A 26,589-nucleotide genomic window follows, 5' to 3' on the forward strand; every position below is an offset into this window, starting at 1 on the left:
ACTTGTTTTCCAGTAGTTTCTTGACTAGGGACATTTTTCAACATTGGACTCAACATAAAGTCTCCTTCCGTCACTGCCAAACAAACCTCAAGGAAGTTTTGCACTGACTTCCTCATGTGCCTGCTGAAATAACAAATTGGCAGTACTCTTCTAAATAATCTTTCTGTATCTCCAATGTGTTACATACATTTTAGCAATACTGTGCATCAAATTCTAAGAGGAAGTGTACAAAATCACATAAACAACAACATGATCATTGGTATTTCCAGAGGTGATGTTGCAAGTCCTCAAGTGTCAACACCGTCACTCACCCTGGACAACTCTGGAGAGGACATTGCCGACTCTCCCATGCCCTTCCAGTTTACTCCAGGTCAGAGCTTTTTTCTTATTTTGCTTAAGGAGATGGTTTATTATACATCTTCAGCCATTATTCATTAATTAGTTTGGGGTGGGGTTTGTTAAAATGGATGAGTTGCAGATGCCCTTTGTCTTTTCCAAAATTTTTACAGCTTAGAACTTCAGACTTTATATCTGATTTTTTTTTCCTTCTAGGCATGATATTGATATTTTCAATACACGTTTTCATTATTGGCTGTTTCTTTGCATGCTTTGCACTGGTTCCCCTTCAAAGATTCTCTATTGCTTGTGAACAATACTTTTTCAGTACCGTTTCACCACATAGATTTCTCCTTCATAAGAAGTTTTTGATATATTATAGTAAAAACAAAAAATTTTCAACTCACTGAGCTGTAGGTAAGGGAGTATTTAGAAAACTTCACTATTTCTCTGTTCTGGAGCATTACCAAGGTTGGTCAGACGAGTAACACACATGGCCTGGTTAATTGCCACAGGTGGGAGCAGCCAGATACAGGCGGAGGGAGAGGAGGAGGAACACTCATCCCTCAGAGGTGAGCTGTAGTAAGAATGGGGCTGTTTGGATAATATGGTGGGGTTGTAATCATGCTCTTGATATATTTTGCCTGTTGTGTATTTGTGTGAGTGAGCAGTTACCTAAGTTAGTGTACAGGGCCTGAGCTGTTCTCATAGTGTCTCTCCATATCTACATTTTGTCCAGCCTTTCTTTTAACCTATCAACACTTTTTGCTGCAATCACTTATCCCTTTAATCTGTTCTAAGCACGTATGCTTTTGCTGAAGAAAGCTGTTTCTGACATCACTACAGCATCTAGTCTTCCTCAGCTTGTTTTTGTGTCCTCGTAAATACTTAAGTTTTGTGCTTCTCTTTGTGACTGCACAATCAGGCCTCATCTGTTTACCTCTTTGTGTGTGTGTGTGTATTTACCAAATTGTGATGTAGAAAAGGTGAGCTACTCTCCTGGGGTTCTGTCTCCAAGTCACAGTTTATCAAATTTAGCTTTAAATTCATGAATATTTGTTAAATTTATGAATGTAAGCGTGTGCATGTGCGTGCATGCATGTGTGTATTTACCTTGTGATATACAAAATGAGCTATGCTCGTAGGGTTCCATCTTCAAGTCTCAGTTGATTGAACTTGGCTTTAAACTCATTTAACTTTTGGATTACACAACCTTTTTGCCCATGCTGTTCCACTGCTTGATGCATCTATTGGAAAAGCTATATTTCTTAATGTCTTTCATGTATCTGTCATGCCCCGGGAGCTTATTTTTCTATTTCCTCTATTTTCCAACACATCCTCTGCGTGTATCGAAACACACGAGAAGTTCATCAAGACAAGGTGAGGGTATTCGCCAGCTGCCTGGTATTGAACCCGCAACCAGCGTGACGGGAGAGCCACTCCTTACCGAGTCGGCCAAAGAGGTACCCCACTGGCTAAGTGGATTATGGGAGGCTCGTTCATCAGGCATAGTCGCTGCACTACACATCTTGTCTTTTTCAACTCCCTTTCATGTCCTCTACCTATTTTCTTGCTTCATAAAAACAGATCATCTCTGTCTATTCCATCCGGTTCAGGATTAAGCATGTAAATATGTCTATCTCCTATCGTCCCTTGCTTTATCTGGCCACCATGTGTTTGATATTCCTTTGCATATACATCAGTAGGAAAACACAGAAACAACCATAAAGTTATGATGTAATGAAAGATTAAACAAATGGAAAAATAGGTACTAGATGTCTTAAGGGTGACTTACTTTAGGCAGTCTTTATTTCTCTCATAATGTCTTATTTTTTTATGTTAAGGCTCAACCTCCACTGTCTTTTCTCAGGAAGCAGACTTAGTGGTGGCAATTATTATTATTAATTATTTATTTTTTATTGCAGTTATATTGTTGATTTTTTTCACTTGCTATGCTATGGTCTTGACAACACTATTTGATCTATTGCCTGTTGTATATAGTTTGTACTTTTTTTTTTTTTTCAGTCATTTTACACACATACTAAAGTCAGAATTTTGACCTTCAGTACATCCAAAATTAAATCTTTCAAAATTTGGACATGAAATTATGATGCAAATTAACACCAAGTCTCTTGTCAACAGGTGTCGACAGCAGTTATGCCAGTCGTCGAGAGTCCCTCAGCTCAGAGATGGCTGGCCTGGCCGCCCCGGATGACAGTCGGGTTCTCACACTGGCTGAGCAGATCATTGCTGCACTTCCTGAAAGAATTAAGGTATATTTTTCTAATGTTTCAATTACTTCACAGAATAAAACCTATGGTAAAAACTGAACAACTATAAATCTTCATCAAACTGAAACTCATCACTATGAAGGAAATGTTAGGAGGATACTTAATTTTTTTAATTTTTATTTAATATTTACAATATTAGAAAAAAGTATTTGATTTTTCTGATGGTACACCAGAGTGATGGAGAGGAGCTCATGCAACTTGAGCCCAGCCCAGTACCGGCTGATCCTCCGTCATCAGACCTGGATATGGAAGTGATCTTGGATGAGCCGCCAGACACAACATCAGAGTTTAACTTTGAGTTCTCAGATATAACATCTTACAGGTAAGGTGAACAAAGATCTTGCATCTTAGAAATAAAGATTGAGAGGTTTGTACATTAAAATTTCCCATATAAACAATTAATGTGGCTTGATGAAATCATATTTTCTTCTGGATTTGCATCATGATAGATCATGTGTGCTAATCTTATATAAACAATTTTTTTTCAAACAAAGAGAGGAGAGCCCATCCACAGTATTCAGTAATAGTTATCCAGTGCTGGGCACCGCTGACTGAAAAGTTACCTTCGCTAACTGGTAATCCACTAACTAGAAAGTTAGCTTCGCTTTTGCCAAACCGCTAAACTGATAAAGAAATTAGTGGAAGCTAACACTAATCACTAAATGCTAACTTTTTTATATGGATTTAGCTTCGGTTTAGTATTTTGGCTCTATAACCCTTAAAAACAGACCTAATAACCTGAAATTTCAATATGTTATAGCTTAGACATAGAGCTTTCCAGAAAGGTATACATGCCAAAATCAAATGATGATAATGGTTTACACAAATAAACAAATTAAATTCAGAAGAGAAGAGAAAGAAGCCTCCAGTTTATCCTAAATCTGCATATTTTATTCAAGATTTCCTGCAGATTTATGCATTTTTTACTCATTTCCATAACAGACACATTTATTTTTTATTATTTTAAGTTTATTTCTTGTTAGGAGGAAAGTATCAAATTCTAGTTATTAAATCCCGAGTTCAAAGAGTTGGAAATGGAAGATGCATTACCCTGAAATACCAAAAAGTTTCCCTAATAATTGTCCAATTACCCTACTTTAAGGTATAATTTACCCAAAAGTGGAAGCCCTGGAATTATTGCGCCATGTGGCTTAACTGGTGCTGTGTCTGCCCACAACGAACAAAAAAAAACCTGTATGATTTTTTTAGTGAACTTAAAGTTAGCGGAGGAGGAACTACATTTAGCGGAAGCTAAATGGTCTGCTAATTGTTTCTAAAGTTAGCAAAAACGCTAATCAGCTAATGAAAAAGTTAGCTTCGCTAATTAGCGGTTAGCGGAACCATGCCCTCCACTGGAGTTATCCCAATTTTCATTTGCGTAAGAATAAACCTAAGTATTTCTGTATGTTTTCTTTCCTATCATTTTGCTTATTGGCCCTGTAAATAAAAAAAAATAAGATGAAAGGAAATAAATCCTAATTAGAAGTTCTTGCTCTTCCATACTGGATAGTAATCAGTGATGAATATGCAGTCATTATTAAATCCATTCACTAAATTAAAGAATCCTCCCGGTAGGGTTGTGAAATTCCCGGGAATTTTGAACCAGTAAATTTTCCATGGGAATTTTGAGAATTTTCGGAACTTTGAGAATTGAGAAACCAGTGTTTGGGGACTGTTAGTGAATGTCCCTTAGTCCATTGGTGGAACAGGCAGGAGTTTTTAAGTGATGCCTATCGAGGCTCATGTTGCCCTCCGGTTAACCTAACCTAACAAAACCCCGAACAGTTTCAATAGGTCTTGACTCAGAAAATTCATAAAAATTCATATATGCTTCCTTACTAATGTGACTTTCTATACAACAAAGTGAGGTCAGTCTTTGTTGATTTTTACCATAAGGTGCCAGCTATCATGCATTTGAAGATACCCTAAATTTAACCTAACCTAACAAAACCACAGAAAGTTACCATACATCTTTTCTCAGAAAAAAACTCTTACTTACATATGAGACTTTCTATAAAGCACATTGAAGGCTTTCTTTGTTAATTTATGCTATAGGTTTCTGGATATCATGTGTCTGAAAATTCCCTAAACTTATCCTAACATAACCTAACAAAACCTCAAACAATTACCATAGGTCTTGATTCAGAAAATTTATATATGCTTCCTTACTAATGAGACTTTCTATACAACACAGTGACAGTGAAGTCATTCTTTGTTGATTTATACCATAAGGTGTTGGCTATCATGTGTTTGAAGATACCCTAAACTTATCCTCACCTTACCTTGCAAAAACTCAGACAATTACTATAGGTCTTGTCTCAGAAAATTCATATATATGCTTCCCTACTAATGAGACTTTCTATACAAGAAAGTGGTGTCATTCTTTGTTGATTTAGATACCATAAGATGCTGCCTATTATGTGTTTGAAGATGCCCTAAACTTAACCTCTACCTGTAATCCCTGAAACTACACCTCACCCATCGTGAGTAGTGGGGGGAGTTCTGGAGCTGCCCTGTGTAGGCCACTCGGCCTCTATGTTCTTATGTTCTTATGTCCTAACAAAACCTCAGTTATACTATAGGTCTTGACTCAAAAAATTCATATATGCTTCCTTACTAATGAGATTTTCTATACAACAAAGTGAGGTCATTCTTTGATGATTTATACCAAAAGGTGCTGGGAATCATGTGTTTGAAGATTCCCTAAACTTGACCTAACCTTACCTACCAAAACTCAAAACAGTTACTACTGGTCTTGACTCAGAAAATTCTTATAGCTTCCTTACAAATGAGACTTTCTACAAAACAAAGTGAACTTTCAACTTATTCAATTGCAGATATATTGATGTTGGCACTCCAAGTTCCTCCATGAGTCCTGCCTCATCCAGCTGCCTCCCCTCCCCGGCCTCCTTCACTCTGGAGAGTCCTTCTCCCCCACCCACCACAGCTGACTTCTCAGAGTTTTTCCAAGCCTCCACAAGAGATTTCTCCAGGGATTTCTCAAATTTAACTCTGTCAGGTTAGTAGTTACTGTCTTTAGATATTGAATATCTTGTTATTTATTTATAGTTTGAAGGGTAGTATGCTGTGGATTATTTATACAAGCATTATTGTGTGGCTGGGGGATTTTCTCCTCTCAGGGGTTCTATGTTCTTGTCTATGATTAGCAGTCAGCTCAATCCATGATCTGAATTGGGTGGCCTGCATCCCCTCCCTGTAAAATGTCCCCCTCGCCCAAAACAAAAATAAAAGGTAGAGGCCAAGGTTGAGGCTCTGGTCACCACCTCAACCCAGGTCTCCTAGGGGGCTCAGCCACCCAGCAGATTTTTTAAATGCATTCACCCACTAACCAGAAATAAGAAAACTCGGCAGAGCTGCTTTTGTATTCAGATTCATGCCATCCATTTACATATTTTTATATATTATGCAAGGCATGACATTTCTCTCTGATTAACATGTATTCTAACTTCAGATCGTGAACAGAGGGAACTGTATGAAGCTGCTAAAACTATACAGAAGGCATACAGACTCTATAAAGGACGCAAACGACTCCAGGAACAAGACAAAGAAAGACAGGCAGCCATTGTCATTCAGAATTACTACAGACGCTATAAGCAGGTGATTTTGCCATTGTTTTGATGGAGCAAGTTCCTATAGTTTGCATTATCCTCTATTCTAGTGATAATGGCAAAGTTTCCTTAATTATTTGTATTTGTAAATATAAAGAAATGCCTTGTCATACATTTTGGCATATTTTTTTTATGAACCTATATTTTTTAGTTGGAAATTAGTCTTCTTACACTGTAAGATCTTTTCAGGTATGATGCTGACTATATATGCCAGTGTAGTGGAATGTTAACTCACCCATTTTTTTTACTTTACTTTTCAGTATGTTTACTTCAGACAAATGAGTAGAGCTGCTACTTTAATCCAGAATCAGTTTCGTTCTTATTGTGAGCATAAACGTTTCAAGAAAAGTTTGGAGGGGAGCCATGCAAATGTTAACTTTTCTCTGAGAGGGTCACGGGAAACTACTCCCATCCCCACATTAAAGTGAGTTTTATATTTGTTTTGAAATACATAAATGACATTCATCCATGCCAGTATCAAGATATACACCCTATTTTGAGACCTGATTCAGTGGAAAGTTGTATGTTTGAAACTTTTGTTATGCATTTATGTTTTAATGAAATAACTCGATAAGCAATTACACAAACAGATGTTCTCATGAGCATTATAAATTGGTTGGGTGTATGCAATACGGTAACTGTTGCATTCTCCAGACGGACCTATTCTCAGCGCCGACAGCACCAAGCAGCTCGCAAGATCCAGCAATTTATGAGGCAGACAAAGCAAAAGTAAGTGTAGGAGCCATAACATTAATCAGACATGTTGGAGGTGTGTGTTACTGGCCTGCTCTATTATTTTACTCTCATAATATTAATGCATATGCTAGCTTTAAGAGAGGCTTTAGGGATAATGGGTTTGCTGCACACTGCTTACCAGACATTAGTGTGGGAGCTGTAGCTTTCCAGGTCTGTGGTAGATGGCAGTGTGATGACGTAGTTGTACATGTCTTTACTTTAGTACATCTTGGCTTCAGATTTTGCCTCCAACTAAGGAATGTGTAAAGTAAAATCTAATCCCTCAAACTTGTTTGGGGACTGAATTTGAATTTCATGGAAATTTCCTCAGAATGCAAATACCATAGCATTTAGATTTTTTAAGATACTGTAAATTATGGTACCAAAATTGTCATAGTATTAAAACATCTGCAATGGGGGTCTTTCAAAGCTGCTGCTGTGTGGAGGGCAGTGCTGTGCTTGGTGCACCACATTTCTGGAGCAAGCAAAGGAGCACCACAATATCTGTCCGTTGATTCAGTGGTACGCTGTGAGGCAGAGTACCATTACGTTTCATTAAAATCATTCAGATAATACCTTATGAATACATAACAAGAAAACATTGCTCTTCATGTTTTGTTTCTTGAAAAACTAAGCCAAAATGGGGGAACTTGGCAGCTGAATTACCAGGCTTCACTGTTTTGACTTTGTATTACAAGAAACAAAGAGAGCTGTGTTTTGTTATTTTCATAAGGGATTATTTTAGTTATTTTAAGTAGACATGATGATCTGCGGCCCCACTCCTCACCACAGAACCAAAGGAGAGACATTGTGCCCTCCTACAGATGGCACAGCCTTACTAGGTGATTCTAAAGATAAATTATGAAGACGTTTAAAAGTATGTCTGGAGATGAAAATGAAGGTAACGTTTAATGATCAGTTGGAAGAAGAATGCCCGATGATTGGGAATAAAACTAAACTGGGTACGAGAATACACAGTCAGTGTAAACCCAACCCGGGAATACTAAATCAAGGGAGACAACGTATCGGGTGGAGAGATGAGTCTTTGCCAAAGCAGGATGGAGTACACTAACATCAGGTTGAGAGGGGTGGAGAGTGCTGGGAAAGACCTTTGTCCTACAGTGTACTAGTTATGGGTGATGGCAATGCTGCCCTCTTCATGGCAGAAACTTTAATGTCTCCTTTTCATTTTAATATCCAAATTTACAATCTCCACAGCAATGGGGGACTTGGTAGAGGGTATCACTTATCTGTTCCCTTGTCTGTAGCAGGCAAAAGGGCACAATACCTTTCTCTGCTTCTCTAAACAGCAATGATATTATTTCATTGAAATAAGTTTCAATCACTTTAACAGACTTTGCCCATCTTATTTTATATCTTGCAAGCAAAGCCATTGCAAGAACATCAAGGTGATGCAAAGTTGATTGAAATTGCGCTCATAGTGTTGTTTGGCTCATGCATAAATTAACCACATGCATTGACTGCATCAGCTTCATTTATGTCAAAAATAAGATTGAAATAAATGCTGGCACAAAAAATCCCAGAGAGTTTGTTTAATGAAGAGATTTTCTATTCTCTTTTTCTATTACTCTCTCGGTCCCACACGTCCAGTTAGCGCGAGGCAGCCTCTCGTGTATTGAAACACACGAGAAATTAAGCGAGACAAGGTGAGGGTGAATGGTCCCACACGTCCAGTTAGCGCGAGCAGCCTCTCGTGTATTGAAACACACGAGAAATTAAGCGAGACAAGGTGAGGGTATTCACCGGCTGCCTGGGATTGAACCCGCGACCAACGTGACGGGAGAGCCACTCCTTACCGAGCCGGCCAAAGAGGTACCCCACTGGCTAAGTGGGTTATGGGAGGCTCGTTCATCAGGCATAGTTGCTGCACTACACAACTTTCCCCTCTATGTAGATTAATTTCTGGGTGTTGACACCTTTAGACTGTGACCCATTTTGGTGCACTATTTCACAATGTCCCCGTAGAGACATACAGTAGAGCCCCATTTAGCGCGAGAATTAGGTGGATGAACGCGGTCACGCTAACTGAATTCGCGCTAATTGAATAAAGTAACCAATATGAAAAAAAATATTTGGTGCACACGTGGGTCTGACTTTTGGGTTTGATACTTACTCAAAATAATCACTCACATTAAAAAAAAAAAAAACTACAATTGGCTGAGCTCTGAAAACACGCTTGTGATTCGCTGGGAATCCGATGACGTCATCGCCGGCGCTCACCCGGTCAGCGGCCTCGCTGCCTTAAGGCAGTATCACACTTGGACAACCGGCAAATCCAAATTTTCCGGGTGTGCATCACACACGGCCAAGGTCAGTTGCCCGTATCCACATCCACAACGTAAACAAAGCACTTGCCCTGTATCAGCGCTGCTGCGCATCATGGCGGCTTGTGCCGCGCATCATGGCGGCTTGTGCCGCGCATCATGGCGGCTTGTGGCGTGCATCATGGCAGCTTGGCGCAATTTTCAAAATTCAGTCATGGTGGCTGCTCGCACTAACTGAGGCTTTCGCGCTAATTAATTTTTTTCTTGGTAGATGGTGGCTTGCGCTAAGTGGGGCTCTACTGTACCTCCAACACTTCCCATTTTCTATTTACCCTCAGAGCATGGGCCATCCTACCTGTTACCCCTTCAGGGAAACTCAACAGAACCGCAGGATAGGATGCCCACCGCTTTGCCACCAGTTTAATGAAGAGATTTTCTATTCTCTTTTTCTATTACTCTCTCGGTCCCACACGTCCTCTGCGTGTATCAAAACACACGAGAAATTAATCAAGACAAGCTGAGGGTATTCGCCGGCTGCCTGGGATTGAACCCGCGACTAACGTGACGGGAGAGCTACTCAGCTACTCCTTACCGAGTCGGCCAAAGAGGTACCCCACTGGCTAAGTGGGTTATGGGAGGCTCATTCATCAGGCATAGATGCCGCACTACATTTGATGTTTACATATTTAATTTGAAACTGCTGACAAAAAAGGAACATGAAGCCATATATGGCTACTACAGTCACTGCACACATGGCAGTAATACAAGTGATATACATTGATTTGGGAAACTTGTAGCTTTGTGGTTGACTTGAAAAAGTAGCTGCAGGTACTGCTAGTAACCAACTCCTCATGTTGTTACCTTCCTGCCAGTAGTTTTGAAAACAAACTGCTATGGAAATTTAAGTGTCAGCATATTTTAACCAAAAACAAAGCTGTTAAAACCTGTACTTTGCTAATGCATTAGTATGAACCAAATATCACTGGACCTGACTTTATCACTTTTGCATCAGCTTGATGAAAAAATGGCAAATAGATAATGGAATTTTCCATCAAGTTTTACATATTTTGGCTTTGCTTTGCAGGAAATAAAGCAAGATGGGAGATTTTTAATGTTAATTATATTTTCATGATACATGATATATATGATATTTCTTATGAAATATTGTACTCTGCCTCACATATTTTTAGCAAAAAAAAAAGAGCTCCAGACAAAGGTACAGATAGTACAGTGATACCATCTATGTACATAATTTCAAGTCACATTAAATGATGGGTATTTAATTATCCTTACACTAAAAAGAATGTAAATAAAAATTTACTTGTGGATTGTTGACAATGATTTTTGGAAAGGTGGCTCATTAGTGCTGCACATGACTCCTTGCCTCAACGACTGCTGGCGAGTCACTGAGAGCGAGAGACTCGCTGTGTGAAAGACTTGCTACCTACCAGACAGATGGTGGAGGGTAACCGTCATCAATATAATGTTGTGAAGGGAGACACAAGAGAATACTGAAAACTGTCATGATGCCAGTCCTGCTGGGAATTAAGACCAATATTGGGCTCTGACATGTAGAATGAGAGCCCTCCTGAGGAGAGATAAGGACAGTGAAGGCCATTTCAGTGCAAATAACCTCAGGCCTGCCTACTAGGCATGAAGAAGCTCTGCTCAAGAGCCTCCCTTTTATGTTAGTGCTATCCAAACAGAACATGGTTGCCTTTTGTCAGACATGCAAGGGTAGAGGGCTTGTTGGGTTGAGTATGTACATGGCAGACCCTTTGAGCAGGCAGCTCCCAACTGCTGGGTTACAGGTATTGAATGTTGATCCACCCATTGACAAAAACCCACCTTATTTTGACATGAGCAGAAGGCTGTGGCAAGGTTGAGAGGTGGAAAGGCACATGATATTTGTAACAACAGTGCATAGCTGCTCCAAGCCGGAGGTGAGGCCATGATTCATGAGTTGCATGTGGTACAGTAATACCTTGCTCTACATCATTTTGACATGTCAAATTTGACTTTACAACGCTGTCCTAAAGTAAAAAAAAAATTCAGCGAGTGCCATTACATATGTCCAACTTTACACCCCTCAGCAGCATAGTCCATGTCAAAATGAAAGGATATGATGCCAGTCAGGCAAGCAAAACAAATAAAAATAGTAAAAACAGTGGTTAAAATTTAGAATAAACACAATATGTGGAAGGCCACTGACAGGTATTTGTCAGGCTAGAGACTAAATCATTCCTGAATCCTTATTAGCATAGAGCAAGAGGAAGGGGCCACTCCTTTGTTAAATTAAATTTTGGTCATATAGACATGCAGGGAATTGTTGAATGGATTTTCATATTAATCAATAGTTTAGATTTGTTAGTACCACATGCAACTAATAACTTGCTCACCCGACTCTAGCCGTTTCAACATGTATGGCACACCTCATACTTCACCTTGTTTACAAGCACCACCTCCACCTCATTGCAAAAGTCATTTTAAGGCATTATGTCTGGTTTATGCAAAAAACGGGTTACGTCACCGAATTTAAAACCAATTAATGGCGTAGGTCAGGGTATGACTCCATTGACTTCCATATATGGCAGTTTGGTACCATTCCTCCTGACTAGAAGAAAGGGATTGTTGTCCCTATCTGGAAAGGGAAAGGAAACCATCAGAACTGCAACAACTACAGTGATTTTACACTGCTCAGTGTGCCAGGTAAGGTGCTTGCCCATCTATTGCTCATGCAGATTTACAGCCAACTGCTGAAGTTGCAGAGACCTGCTTCAAGTACTGGCGGAGCGCCGATGAGTTTCGACAGGGGATGCTTGCAGCTTATGTTGATCTCAAGAAGGCATTTGATGTAGTGCATCATGAGACACTCCGAGATATTCTACAACTCTGTGAGATTCCTGCAAGGATCATTGGTTTATTGACTAGCCTGTTAAGTATGGGGGGCTTCCTTCCTGTGAACAAGGGAGTGAGGCAGGGCTGTGTCCTTGCCCAACCACTTTTCAACACTCGTATGGACTGGGTACCATTCAGAAATGTGGATCAAAGTCATTGTGGACCATCGATTGGCAGTACCAAGGTCACTGACCTTATTTTTGCCGATGATACAATAATCCTTGCCAAGTTAATGAAGGTTCTAGTGATGGTCTTTGAGGAACTGCTTGATGAGGCTAAGCCTTTGGGACTTTGTTTCCAGGATTATGACCAAGGTACAGGTGTTTAGAGGCTTACTGGATGAAATAGTCTATGTTAGGTGCAAAGACACTAAATAGTGAACAGAAAAAAAAAGGAAACAATTCTTTTGGTAATAAATGTCTACGCAGAGTCGCTAGAATGACTTGTCAAATCAGTGATTACTCTATGAGATTGAATTAGGGGCCTATTACCAGCTTAGACCATGAATGTCAACACCTGGCATACGGGCATGTGGCACTCTACCCAGAAGTCAACCCTCTTCATTGTGTTGTTTCTGTAATAGACAATGCTGGGATGAGGAGGCCAATGGGACACCCATAAACCTAGTGGCTAGTTATCCTGTTAGCTGTTTACCATTTACTGGGTTTCAAGAATGTGGAGTTGGCTAGCTTATCTTTATATAGCATTTGCTAAGCAGAAATATAATTATATTCTGGGTAAACCTAATTGTATGCTTTCCAGGAGCTGCCAAGATTACATAAGTCAAATGTTAGGTCTCTTAGAATGAAGTATTTCTGTGCTTTCAATTCAGTTCAATTGGAGGGGCATTAGTTAACATTAACACGGAGAATTCTAAACGATGGTTTCCCCAAATTAAATATGATATTTATTGATGCTTAATTGATTATTAGTATTACTATATGTAACTATTCAATAACTGAAGCATTGGGTGGGAAACGGAATGCAAAGTATTACAAGGCAGCACTTTGAATGGACCGTATTGGCTATACAGGCAGCGCCACATGTGGCCACTCAACTATGTCCTTTCCATAGAGTTCAAGTTATAGACTAGAGTGCGTCTGAGGCTGTCTCAGGGATACACGGCCATGATGCCGCCGTCGCCCCAAGCCAATGATTGCACACATTTCACTCCTACCCAATTTAAGTTTTTCTCCATGACAAAGAGTAAAGTCAGGAAATCGGGTAGGAGTAAAGTGTGAGCAGTCATTGGCTAGGAGCGGTGGCGGCACCAAGGCCTTATATATCCTGAAGGTAGCCTTAGACGCACTCTAGTACATAACTTACATAACTTGAGTTCTATGGAAAGTACTGCTTTGACAGTTTACCGAGTGGCCACGTGTGGCGCTGCCTGTTATAGGCAATACAGTCCATTTAGAAGGGTGGCAGAGGCTGTCCTTTTTTTACTTAGTGAAGTTTGCAAATAGTTTACAGATATCTTGTATCTACAGATATCTTGTATCTACTCTATTGTATTACATTGCCAGTATCGGTAATGTCTGGCAATGTTACATCATCAGTGTCCTGTCCAAAATGTTTCATTCCTTCCTGAAACTTGTGATATTTACAATGCTGTGTACCTGTATACACAAGAAGAAAATACCATATTTATATGGTTATATGGGATTATGTAGCTCAGTAATATACATTAATATCTGACTCTAGGGCTGCCTGTCTAACTAAGTTTGTTCATTGCTACCCTTACCTACTTTCTTCTGACCCACTCAGTAACAATTTCTTCATGAAATCTCTTCAAATGATAACACAGAGTTAATAAACTCACTCAAAAGACTCGTGATCATCACATCACTGAGTGGCACTGGGGAAATACTAAGTAATATCAGATTGTGTTCGTAACAACTTACCAGTCTGAAGTCTGCCAAGTTAAAGAGTTCCGATTACTTTGAAAAAGAAAAATTATAACAAATTATATTTCCTTAGTACTGCATATCTAATAACAATTCTTTTAATCTGCTGTATCAGTGTACAGGTATTTTAGGCAATAGCATATATACTAACTTATGCTTTGATATAATGCATGTCATCAATTTTGCAGGTATTTTCTCAAAACAAATTCAAGTATTTAACAAATCTGGATATTGCTCTGATGCTTAAAAACTAAGAAAAAAAAATTGAAAATTTACAATAGTTAAGTTCTCTTATCCTCCATGACAATCATTGAGCTTCTAAATTAACATTATCAATAAAAAATAATCTTATTTATGCTTCTAATGCTTGAATTTTTAGTACTTGATTGTGCCTTCATGATGCAAGATTTATATATAGCTTTGAAAAGTCAGGCTTACTGCTCCTCCTTTACCAGCCCATCATGTGTGACAAGGACTCATTCTAGTAACTTCTACTTAAAAAGGAGAATGTTAATCCATCTAAAGTATAAATGGCTGACATTCAACATTTTCTTAAGAGATATTTCTGTGTCAAAATGAAGCAGTAAATCCTGCCTTTGAGTTGAGTGCATGCCTGTTAGTGGTGCTGTTGTCCTGTGGTTGTTGTACTGGTGTGGTGCAACAATCGCTGTCCAATCTATATTTACTTGTTCTCGTCTCTTTCCCGTAGCAGCATATGGGAGTTACTAACGGAAAAAACGGTGAGTTGGTCTGAGTCAAGCTCAAAATCACAGGAAGTATTATTTAAAGTTTTATGTGTTTGCTGTGTTGTGTTGTGTTGTGTTTCGGGGAACCGCCACTCCATCTGCTCATCTCTTTCATTGTTTGTTAGAAAATTTTCCCATGAAAGTAAAATGTTGTAAGTGTTCACATGTAAAAATTATCATAAACATCTCAATGCTGGGAAGAAGGAATGGTGGTCCAGTTTGTGGGGCATGTAGTGTACTGCAACTCTACTGTCCCTGTATAATTTACAAATTAGATTTTTTTACATTAAACCCTTTTTTTAGTTTGATACTATTTTTTCACCTTAACTTTTCCCTATTTAGTATGTACACATTATTCTATGTATGATGTTAGCTTCTCCTAATTTTTATAAGCAATAATGGTATAAAATAGGTATACCTACATGTAATTTCTGTGGCAGTAATGTGTAAGGCATTGCTGTTAGATATTACTGCACTAAATTCATGTTTGCATTGCAAGATTAATGTGCTTGTTAACCATCATCAAAGTATATTGAGTGTTAATGACCTCATTGATGTAATTCTTCACACTTCTAGACTGTGTTGCTAGCGTAGTATATAAAAAATAGACGTTGACCTTAATGTATTCCATACCAGTGAGGTGAAGATGGTAATACCCACTGTTGAAAATTTTCTCCTATTACCTATCTCTTGGCACTCCAGGTTACAGAGAGAACGAGCGCAAGCGGCCGAAAGAGAGAAGGTGGGCCAGGGGTGCCAGGTGGTGGGCCAGGGGTGCCAGGGACCAGCAGTGGGGGGAGCAGTGGTGGGGGGGGTCGCAATTCAGCAACCCCTCCCACCTCTTCTCCACCAGCTCCCTCCAGCACGGGCGGGCCCCTCATCGGAGCACTCCCACCGCGACACAGACCCTTTACTCTCGAGCACAGCCCATGCACCTGACCAGTAAGTTAACCATGAAAATTACATTCATTACTTTAATAAATTCCTTCCATCAATAACTTTGTAGGCAATGGGTTAAAAACTTATATTCATAATCAATCCACAATCAAAATAATCTTACCTTGTTTTGTTACCATCATAGTCATAACCTTTATAATTTACCATGTAACATACCTGAGAAAAGAGCAAATGCATCATAAGATTCCCCATTTTAACTGTAAAACACCTGCATTTTGCATAACAAACTGTAGGAGTATTTTCTGAGACTGATCCTCCTCTAATACTCATAAGAAGAATTGTATCGCCTTACAGAATCTTTAGATTTGGAGCCACAAGGTATCTACCTGTCTATGACTCTGATGCCCTATCCCATACAAGAACTATCTTGGAAGTTGATCAGTGAGAGAATAATCTCAAGTTCTAACTATTCATAACTAACTGTTATGTCCAACAATGCTTTTTATGGAGCTGCCTTAGCAACTGAAATGCTTTTAAAAACAAAGTTCTTTTTAACATTTTCATTTTTATAATTTTTGTGCAATTTTATTTATATTTTTAGAGCAGGTTTTTCATTATTTATTAACTAAGTTCTGATACATGCCTGATGGTCTGGGATTCCTCTGCACAAGCCTTGCAAGGTGGCAGCAGACCCTTCTCTTCTAATGGAGAGGTCACGTCCAGCAGGGGGTGGCAGGGAGTCTCCAGTCTGAGTGAGAGTGTAAATTATTAAAGGTAGCATCTTACTGAGAATGGTATAATGAATGAGTGTGGAAAGAGGTAGACAACTGAAGGTTATAAGAAAGGTTCATGATTACAAAACTAAACACGAAGGGGAAAGGAATCAAGGAAATTGATGGCAGGCAACAGAGTGTTATGGGAAAGTACACCACAGAATGTAATTTGGGTACAAGTAGAGTAAAAAAGGAAAGGATAAAAGTTTTACCAGTGTTACTGATTGTGTGGAGATGTATAAATGGGCAAGGTTTGCAGGGCTCTATAATAGTATGGTTAACAGGGAAAATAGGGATAAAATGGTGTGTGTGTGTGTGTGTGTGTGTGTGTGTGTGTGTGTGTGTGTGTCATTCACCCATGGTCTGATCATGTGCTGGATTTGGGATTTCCAGACAGTACCCTCCTGGATTTTTTTGTTTGTTTTCCCAGCTCAATGGACCAATCAATTAGTGCCAGTGATAGGTACAACTTGCTTACATACAAGTTGGTGCTAGTACAGTGAACCCTTTTTATTACAAATTTGATTATTCAGAAGTTATTCTTGCTATATCATTCTGCCTACATGACTTGTCGATAAGCATTTATTCACAAAGGCTTTTTAAATTTAATAGCTTTCTTCAGCTATGGTGGCTGATATTACTGCAGGGCTTTGTCAGATCCCATAACTAAAAATAATTTCTTGCACCTTTGCATTCAAATATGGGGCAAGAGAATATCACAAGACCCAAAATTAACTAAAAAGACTAGTTTTAAAGGATCAAGGCCTTATAATGGTGTGTTCCTCTCAAAATAAAATAACATGCAAGTCCTGATATCTCTCTTCTTTGTAATCCCCTTCCTTAAAAATTGTCAGTTTATCTTAAAAACCCTTGAAGCACACCTAATATTATATAATGTCATGATAGAGTTGGATTTGGGGACATGCTTATTGCAAAATTTTATTTTCAAGAAAGTTTACCTTTAGCACTTCAACGGCTGTCCCAATATGGAAATGCAGTGAGCTCAAGGCTCATCTCAGCACTAAGCATCATATCAGCACTAAGACACGTTTGTTTGTTTTACAGAAATGACCATCAGGGCCGTCATTGAAGCCATTAGATGGAAGAATTGTCAAATACAGATGGACAAAGGCAAGTTGATTAAAAAACGCCTGTGCTCAACCATTACCTGTAGGCGAGAGCAAACAAGAGTGTTGCGCTTTTACACTGGTTCACCCATCCAGAGGACAGAACTTCCCAGGGCTCTGTGATAGGCAGAGTTCTTTGGCAGCTGCAGCTGCAAGGACTGTGCACTGAGCTGAACAATGCCAGGGATACAAACTCTGCCACTGTGTGCTCCAGCTCTATTGATCTTAATCATTAGGAGAACGTAATTTACATTGTATTTTGCCTTTCAAAATGAAAGCTATATAAGTTTTATTGCATATTATTTTTGTGGATAGTTTAATATATAATTTTAGCAGCATCTGATCAGTAATTAATTTGTCAGCATTTAGAAATGAACTAATCTAGAGCTACCAACACTGCCTATAGCTATTTTTTTTTATTTATAATCAGACAAAGATTGCTTTTATCCCCAAAGATTATAATAAGAAACATTAGGCATAATATAAAAGGCTTAGTTTTCTTCATGACAGATTAAATGTATTGTTAATTTCTGATTGTCTACCTCATTTGAAAAGTATTCCTGTTAAAGTGGCAAGCATAAAGTATCCAACTTTCTCATTATTGTCCACTGCAACAGTTAGCACTTTATCATGTATGTTCATATAATAACTATAAATAATTGTTCTTTTGTTGAACATTTGATAAGCCAGAGCTGGATTGAGGAGATATTGTGTGATAATTATGTCAATCACAAACTGCAAGTGTTATGTGACGGGCCGATTACACTTGGTTATTGAGTGCACGAGCTCATACACTGTATGACCAACATTCAGAGAAGCTTTGTGATTTGCATCTGTTACTTGTTTGGGTTGGGTTGGGTATTGCTATGAAAGACAGTAGAGAATTATTTTGATCTTCACTATTTTCAGGCATTGTACAAATTATTCCCATGCTTCATGATAGCAAACTAGTGCATAAAACTGGAAGGCTTATATGGCAATAATGATGCATAATGTTATTGAAGATAAGTTCTTCCATAATATTCCTTTGGCCTTAATATTTGTTTGAAAATATGTATTTAACAAAATGTTTATATATAATTACAGTTGTCAGAAGGTAACTATTTTTAAAATTGATATACTTGATATTCAGTGTCATCAGAATAGATAGAAGGTTTTTCCCTTATATTTTGACATGGATTTCTTATATGCTTAGGAAAAGGATAGCTTGAGCTATTGTGCTTTCAGTGAGCATGTTCTATAGTAAGTATAAGAGGTTATCAATGTGTGCGTGTGTGTGTGTGCGAGTATGCTGCAAGTGACAAGTGTGCATGTGCGATATGAAAATTTAGTTACCTGATATTACTTCAGCCATTCAGGGGTGTCAGTGAGTGTGACCATGAGTGAATGCACACTACTGAGCAAGGCTGAGAGGGAAGTTATGATACTGTTAATGCTACGGTACAAAACAGTCCAGGGTGGTGGAGGGGCCACCCTCTGGCACCATTTGTGCAGTGTGTTGTGGTTCACAGCTGAGGCAGGTCCTCCCAGCACCACAGTGTCCTGGTTTGTTATAGTTTATGGCTTACCAAGACATTTTATCTAGTCCCTAAAGCCATTAACTAGTGACCTACCTACCATTTTCTACTAGATGGATATAGATAGGCATCATGCTTTTTATTGAAAATAGAGAAGGGAAGTACTTATCATTCTGCAATGCTTGATTGAATCTTCCCTTTCTAAATATCTATTTTTCTTGCTGGAGAACAGAGGTACATTATAACGGGCCAAGTGCATTGCTGGATGTGCAACGAGGCTTAGGTCCACTTACAATAATTTATACTAGTGGTAACATAGACATCCCAGCTTACTGAGTAAGTGTCTCTAGGCTCAAAGTATAAGCTTATTTTTCTTTACTTAATTTACTCTTTGAACCTAGAGACAGACTCATTCTCGATCAATCTCTGATACCATGTAGATAATATTTACTCCCGAGAGTGTTTTGCATGATGTTTGACCCTTCATAACAAGCTGATTATTTTTTCTTTTTTTCCTCTCTGGAGATTCTATGCTTGGCAGAGTGGCACAATAATGTAATAAATTACATTGTATATGAGATGTGTTTAAGAGTAAGTTTATAAATTACTGCCAACAATATAAATCTCAAAGTCCAAAAGTATTATATATACCAGACATCCAATAGCAGTTACCATATTTTCTGTAATTAATCAAATTTGTATTTGTGCATAAGTAGAAATTTTATAGTAATGCAAAAGCAGAAGTTAGGTAGATATCTATAGAGATTAGTATGTATTTTGGTATACTTTTAATTGGAAATTCCAAACATCAAGAACTGCACCTTCAGCAAATACAATGATGTTCAAAGGACTTAAATATATCCACTTTGGCTCAGTTTACTAACAGGAATGAATAATTATGAAGAAAATGTTTGTAAAAACTTGTATTTTACATTGACATGACTTTGTTTTATCATAATTAATCTACTGGTGATTAAGGATGTCCTGCAACATCAGTCAGCTAAACAGTCACTTCCTTCTGCAGTATGGGAAATTATCAGTATTTATTTAGCATTAGAGCTGTGGAAGACCAGTGTTCTCGAAATTATATTCTTGAAAATGATGAGAAAAAGTTGTATTTTTTTTACTTGAGGCAGAATGGTAATGCTAGGATGATTTAAACTATGTAATTATTAGCCAGTCCATGCTTTCTTGGCAGTCTATTTTTCGGGCAACATATTTTATTCTTCATCTATAGATTAGTGAAACAACAAAAAATATATGAGTAGATTTACTACGTATTGTGTTCATGCAGACCAAGGAGCAGAAAATAAATATTAGTTTTTTCCTCAATTAAAGTAGTTTATATACTTGGATAGAGTTATAGCAACTGCTTCTTGGTTTGTGCTGAGCCATGCATCAGACTTTTGATACCTTGCCAGAAGGTGCTCACAACCTCTTTCCCCAAGAGTTGTAAGGAGCCCAGCATCAGGAAAGTTATTGTACATAGGGCGCTGTATATTACTCCTAAGGTGAAAAAAAAAATAATTAAACATCCACACCTTGTATATAGCTGTTGATCATGTTATAAATTTTATTCTCTATTAAGTGATTTTAAGACTAGTGAATCATGAAAAGGATATTGAGACAGTTTTCTTATTTACAAACCCTGCATCTCTTTACCTGTCTCAAATGTAACAACAATCCAAGGCTTAGATTCTGAAATTCTAGATTGTGTTGTGTTCTGTGATATGTATTAAGTCTGGATTCACCCAATATTTGCATATGTCAGAAACCTTTTTTCATCTAGGTGAAATGCAGTCCACCAGCATAGTTGTAAAGGATTGATTAGTTAATGATAAAATTTTCACAGGAAAAGCCATGAAAAAATTTGTAAAGAACATTGATATTGCATGTTCTAATTCTTAAAAGTATGTCTTAAGTACTTCAATCATGTAACAGCAGAATATGTACCTCAACTGTTACATAACAGTATGCTCAGTAAGCTCACTTTTTCAATGATTGAGCTGTAGTCAGTCAAATAATGAATATTCATCTGTAGTTTATTGGGTGTAGGTCTCATTTCTGAAAAGTTACTTAGTTTCTGAAGTAAATTTGTTTCCATAAGTCCTGTACTGGTAATTAAATAAAACTTTAAAAAGAATTTAATTAAACATATTAGTTTGTCTATTTCCTTCTATGTCTTGTGCATCTAAAACATTCCCTCTCTTGTACAGTCTATATCCCAAACACATTGCTATGCATTAAAAAACAATCCTCAACAACACAAAAGACTAGAGCAGCTAACACATACCCAGGATTACTGTCTGCTGCAGAAACGCAAAGTAGAGGCAGCAGCATTACAGAAAAAAAGTTCTCCATTAGCTCTTAAGAGTCACTTAAAAATGTTTTGACTAAATGTACAGTGTTCCTTTATTTTTTACAGTAGTTACATTCTTGACATCCCCACAAATGACCCAAACCCCAAATATTCAAACCACTTTTAAGCTTGTCCTGAATAAAAAAAATTGTCAATAATTTTCTGCTTCTATTGGACACTTTGTCATTGTTTCTATTAATATTTGTTGTTGATGTGACTGAATTACATCCAGGGGCCATGAGTAATGAGTGCAATGAAAATAATAGCAACACTGATGACTGTTTAGGGTGATATACGACTGAGAAGTGAAGTGGTTGCAGCAGCGGTGGCGGCATAGGACCCTGTAGCGTTTGTTTACTGCCATACCCAAGGTGGAAATTTCAAGTTTATGCAACACATGTAAGGTAAAGTTAAAGGTGGGGGCATATGCTATAGCTGCATGTGGCTATGGTGCTCATCTCCCCAGGTACCCATTTCTTGCCACACCCAAAAGATAGAATGAACACCTGAGTGAGCTGCATGCCAACTAGTTGTCAATGCTGGGATTAGATTTCAGGCCTGTGGATTCATGCCTAGGCACATCAACCACTGCACCATGGAGGTGCTAACACCTTTAAGAATATTTCGCTTTTATATTTTTTTTAATCAATTAATCAATAGGGGCATACAGTGGGGTCATGTCGCCTCACCCATCCCATGATGTCAAACTTGAGTTTTCTTCCAGGCAAGTCTCCATGCGGGCCCCCTTCCCATCCCAAGTACCTCAAGGCAGAATCTACTGACTTGCTCAAGCCATGAACTCAGTGGCCATCCCCTCGATCTCCTCCACTCAGGGCTATCTCTTACAGATATAAACCAGTGAGCAGGGTCAGCTTCTGGGTAGCGTGCCACATGCACATATAGCTGGCGTTAGCATTCATGGACTATGCAGGTAATAGGCCTCAAATAAGTGTCACGAAGTTATTATTGGTTTGACAAATATTCCAGCGATATCCCATGATTCTGCATAGGCACTTATTGTCAAAGGCATTAATCCACCTCTTCAAGTGACTATTCATTGTCTATGTCTCACAGCCAGAGTAAGACAGGAAGCACAAGTGACTTTAAGGTCTGGATCTTTGTCCTTCTGCACAGATATCAAGAATGCCAGATATTCGTGCTATGTAGGTATACTGTACGAATATGTAAAACAGGTTACCAAAAAGTTTATGTATAGCTAAGTTTCCATATTGCTGATAGAAGTGTGGATGGTGTTAAAAGAAGAAACACATGTGTTCCAGCTTAGGATTTGGGAGATGCCTGTAGTTTTTTTTTTTTTTTTTTTTTTTTTTTAAAGTGGGCAGAAGCCTTTTGAAGGTTATGAAGGCTGGGAGCATTCAGGCAGCAAAGAAACAAAAGAGAAGTAGGGATGAGTACCTTTCCATCACGAAGTCGTAGCCTTGGCAGCAGTGCCCCTTGTGGCAGTTCCTCACCTGGCACTTGCAGCACGTCATGATCACGTTTTGGCACTCGGGCACTCCAGCGTGTTTGACCTGCGGGTGAGGAGCGTAAACATAATAGCAGGTAACCTTGAGAGACAAAAATAAAGGTAAAGCTGGGGCCATACAGATGGAGGCAGGGTAAAGACGCAGTAGGCAGGGTAAGGGGGCAAGGCGGCAGGGTGAGGGGGCAAGGCGGCAGGGTAAGGGGGCAAGGCAGTAGGGTAAGGGGGTAAGGCGGCAGGGTAAGGGGGCCAGGAGGAAGGAGGAGGCAGGGTAATGGGGCATGGAGGAAGGGTAAGGGGGCAAGGAGGCAGGGTAAGGGGCAAGGAGGAGGGTAAGGGGCATGGAGGAAGGGTAAGGGGCAAGGAGGAAGGGTAAGGGGTGGGAGGCAGGGTAAGGGTAAGGAGGCAGGGTAAGGGGCATGGAGGAAGGGGGCAGGAGGAAGGGTAAGGGGCAAGGAGGAAGGGTAAGGGGCATGGAGGAAGGGTAAGGGGGCAAGGAGGAAGGGTAAGGGGACAAGGAGGCAGGGTAAGGGGGCATGAAGGAAGGTGGGGGCAAGGAGGAAGGGTAAGGGGCAAGGAGGAAGGGTAAGGGGCAAGGAGGAAGGGTAAGGGGGCCAGGAGGCAGGGTAAGGGGGCAAGGAGGAAGGGTAAGGGGGCAAGGAGGAAGGGTAAGGGGGCAAGGAGGAAGGGTAAGGGGTAAGGAGGCAGGGTAAAGGGAAATGGAGGAAGGGTAAGGGGACATGGAGGAAGGGTAAGGGCAAGGAGGAAGGGTAAGGGGCATGGAGGAAGGGTAAGGGGTAAGGGGCATGGAGGAAGGGTAAGGGGGCAAGGAGGAAGGGTAAGGGGGAAAGGACGCAGGGTAAGGGGCATAAGGGAAGGGTAAGGGGCAAGGAGGCAGGGTATGGGGGCACGGAGGAAGGGTAAGGGGGCAAGGAGGCAGGGTACGGGGGCCAGGAGGAAGGGTAAGGGGACAAGGAGGCAGGGTAAGGGGGCAAGGAGGCAGGGTAAGGGGGCAAGGAGGCAGGGTAAGGGGGCCTGGAGGAAGGGTAAGGGACAAGGAGACAGGGTAAGGGGCAAGGAGGAAGGGTAAGGGAGCCAGGAGAAAGGGTAAGGGGGCAAGGAGGAAGGGTAAGGGGGCAAGGAGGAAGGGTAAGGGGCAAGGAGGAAGGGTAAGGGGCAAGGAGGAAGGGTAAGGGGGCAAGGAGGAAGGTAAGGGAGCCAGAAGGAAGGGTAAGGGGCAAGGAGGAAGGGTAAGGGGCAAGGAGGAAGGGTAAGGGGGCAAGGAGACAGGGGAAGGGGCAAGGAGGAAGGGTAAGGGGCAAGGAGGAAGGGGAAGGGAGCCAGGAGGAAGGGTAAGGGGGCAAGGAGGCAGGGTAAGGGGGCAAGGAGGCAGGGCAAGGGGCAAGGAGGCAGGGTAGGGGCAAGGAGGCAGGGTAAGGGGCAAGGAGGCAGGGTCAGGGGGCATGGAGTAAGGGTAAGGGGGCAAGGAGGAAGGGTAAGGGGGCAAGGAGGCAGGGTAAGGGGGCAAGGAGGAAGGGTAAGGGGCAAGGAGGAAGGGTAAGGGGCAAGGAGGAAGGGTAAGGGGCAAGGAGGCAGGGTAATGGGGCCAGGAGGAAGGGTAAGGGACAAGGAGGCAGGGTAAGGGGCAAGGAGGCAGGGTAAGGGGCAAGGAGGCAGGGTAAGGGGCAAGGAGGCAGGGTAAGGGGGCCAGGAGGAAGGATAAGGGGACAAGGAGACAGGGTAAGGGGGCAAGGAGGAAGGGTAAGGGGGCAAGGAGAAAGGGTAAGGGGGCAAGGAGGAAGGGTAAGGGGCAAGGAGGAAGGGTAAGGGGCAAGGAGGAAGGGTAAGGGGCCAGGAGGAAGGGTAAGGGAGCAAGGAGGAAGGGTAAGGGGGCAAGGAGGAAGGGTAAGGGGGCAAGGAGGAAGGGTAAGGGGGCAAGGAGGAAGGGTAAGGGGGCAAGGAGGAAGGGTAAGGGGGCAAGGAGGCAGGGTAAGGGGGCAAGGAGGAAGGGTAAGGGGGCAAGGAGGAAGGGTATAAGGCAAGGAGGAAGGGAGCCAGGAGGAAGGGTCAGGGGCCAAGGAGGCAGGGTAAGGGGGCAAGGAGGCAGGGTAAGGGGGCAAGGATGCAGGGTAAGGGGGCAAGGAGGCAGGGTAAGGGGGCAAGGAGGAAGGGTAAGGGGGCAAGGAGGAAGGGTAAGGGGGCAAGGAGGAAGGGTAAGGGAGCCAGGAGGAAGGGTAAGGGGGCCAGTAGGAAGGGTAAGGGAGCCAGGAGGAAGGGAAGGAGCCAGGAGGAAGGGTAAGGGGGCAAGGAGGCAGGGTAAGGGGGCAAGGAGGAAGGGTAAGGGGGCAAGGAGGAAGGGGGGCAAGGAGGAAGGGTAAGGAGCCAGGAGGTAGGGTAAGGGGGCCAGTAGGAAGGGTAAGGGGGCCAGTAGGAAGGGTAAGGGGGCAAGGAGTCAGGGTCAGGGGGCAAGGAGGCAGGGTAAAGGGGCAAGGAGGAAGGGTAAGGGGGCCAGTAGGAAGGGTAAGGGGGCAAGGAGGCAGGGTAAGGGGGCAAGGAGGAAGGGTAAGGGAGCCAGGAGGAAGGGTAAGGGAGCCAGTAGGAAGGGTAAAGGGGTAAGGAGGCAGGGTAAGGGAGCTAGGAGGAAGGGTAAGGGGGCCAGGAGGAAGGGTAAGGGAGCCAGGAGGAAAGGTAAGGGAGCTAGGAGGAAGGGTAAGGGGGCAAGGAGGAAGGGTAAGGGGGCCAGGAGGAAGGGTAAGGGGCCAGGAGGCAGGGTAAGGGGCCAGTAGGAAGGGTAAGGGGGCAAGGAGGAAGGGTAAGGGGGCCAGGAGGAAGGGTAAGGGGGCCAGGAGGAAGGGTAAGGGGGCAAGGAGGAAGGGTAAGGGAGCCAGGAGGAAGGGTAAAGGGGCAAGGAGGCAGGGTAAGGGGCCAGGAGGCAGGGAAAGGGGACAAGGAGGCAGGGTAAGGCGCAAGGAGGCAGGGTAAGGGAGCCAGGAGGAAGGGTAAGGGAGCCAGGAGGAAGGGTAAGGGGGCAAGGAGGAAGGGTAAGGGGGCAAGGAGGAAGGGTAAGGGGCAAGGACGAAGGGTAAGGGGGCCAGGAGGAAGGGTAAGGGAGCCAGGCGGAAGGGTAAGGCGGCAAGGAGGAAGGGTAAGGGGGCAAGGAGGAAGGGTAAGGGAGCCAGGAGGAAGGGTAAGGGGGCCAGGAGGCAGGGTAAGGGGGCAAGGAGGCAGGGTAAGGGGCAAGGAGGCAGGGTAAGGGGCAAGGAGGCAGGGTAACGGGGCAAGGAGGCAGGGGAAGGGCGCTAGGAGGCAGGGTAAGGGGGCCAGGAGGAAGGGTAAGGGGGCACGGAGGCAGGGTAAGGGTGCAAGGAGGCAGGGTAAGGGGCAAGGAGGCAGGGCAAGGGGCAAGGAGGCAGGGTAAGGGGCCAGTAGGAAGGGAAAGGGGGCAAGGAGGAAGGGTAAGGGGGCAAGGAGAAAGGGTGAGGGGGCCAGGAGGCAGGGTAAGGGGGCCAGGAGGCAGGGTAAGGGGGCAAGGAGGCAGGGTAAGGGGGCAAGGAGGCAGGGTAAGGGGGCAAGGAGGCAGGGTAAGGGAGCAAGGAGGCAGGGTAA

At 41.7% G+C, this 26,589-nt stretch overlaps 1 protein-coding gene and 1 long non-coding RNA gene across 15 annotated transcripts in view; one reads left to right on the forward strand and one right to left on the reverse strand.

The window, feature by feature from the left end:
• The window catches only part of LOC126996566 (calmodulin-binding transcription activator 1-like), a 222,642-nt gene extending 201,358 nt beyond the window's left edge, over positions 1 to 21,284 (forward strand). For 8 of the 14 annotated variants that reach the window (XM_050857139.1, XM_050857140.1, XM_050857152.1 and 5 more), the window contains 10 exons: positions 270 to 370; positions 852 to 908; positions 2,479 to 2,609; positions 2,801 to 2,949; positions 5,465 to 5,646; positions 6,100 to 6,245; positions 6,517 to 6,680; positions 6,911 to 6,985; positions 15,537 to 15,769; positions 17,563 to 21,284. In XM_050857139.1, the coding sequence (XP_050713096.1) occupies positions 270 to 370; positions 852 to 908; positions 2,479 to 2,609; positions 2,801 to 2,949; positions 5,465 to 5,646; positions 6,100 to 6,245; positions 6,517 to 6,680; positions 6,911 to 6,985; positions 15,537 to 15,769; positions 17,563 to 17,747 (1,423 nt within the window). In that variant the 3' untranslated portion in view covers positions 17,748 to 21,284. Of the gene's footprint in view, positions 1 to 269; positions 371 to 851; positions 909 to 2,478; positions 2,610 to 2,800; positions 2,950 to 5,464; positions 5,647 to 6,099; positions 6,246 to 6,516; positions 6,681 to 6,910; positions 6,986 to 14,790; positions 14,822 to 15,529; positions 15,770 to 16,354; positions 16,499 to 17,562 lie in introns of those variants that run through there. The other 6 variants (XM_050857148.1, XM_050857147.1, XM_050857142.1 and 3 more) reach the window with 6 other exon arrangements.
• The window catches only part of LOC126996571 (uncharacterized), a 94,963-nt gene continuing 70,435 nt past the window's right edge, over positions 2,062 to 26,589 (reverse strand). The window contains exons 2-3 of the long non-coding RNA XR_007751260.1: positions 16,364 to 16,472; positions 2,062 to 2,591 (exon numbers count right to left, since the gene is read on the reverse strand). This is a non-coding gene — a long non-coding RNA (uncharacterized LOC126996571). The remainder of the gene's footprint in view (positions 2,592 to 16,363; positions 16,473 to 26,589) is intronic.

The sequence above is a fragment of the Eriocheir sinensis genome, chromosome 10 (assembly GCF_024679095.1).
Source record: "Eriocheir sinensis breed Jianghai 21 chromosome 10, ASM2467909v1, whole genome shotgun sequence".
In the NCBI taxonomy this organism is placed as follows: Eukaryota; Metazoa; Arthropoda; class Malacostraca; order Decapoda; family Varunidae; genus Eriocheir; species Eriocheir sinensis.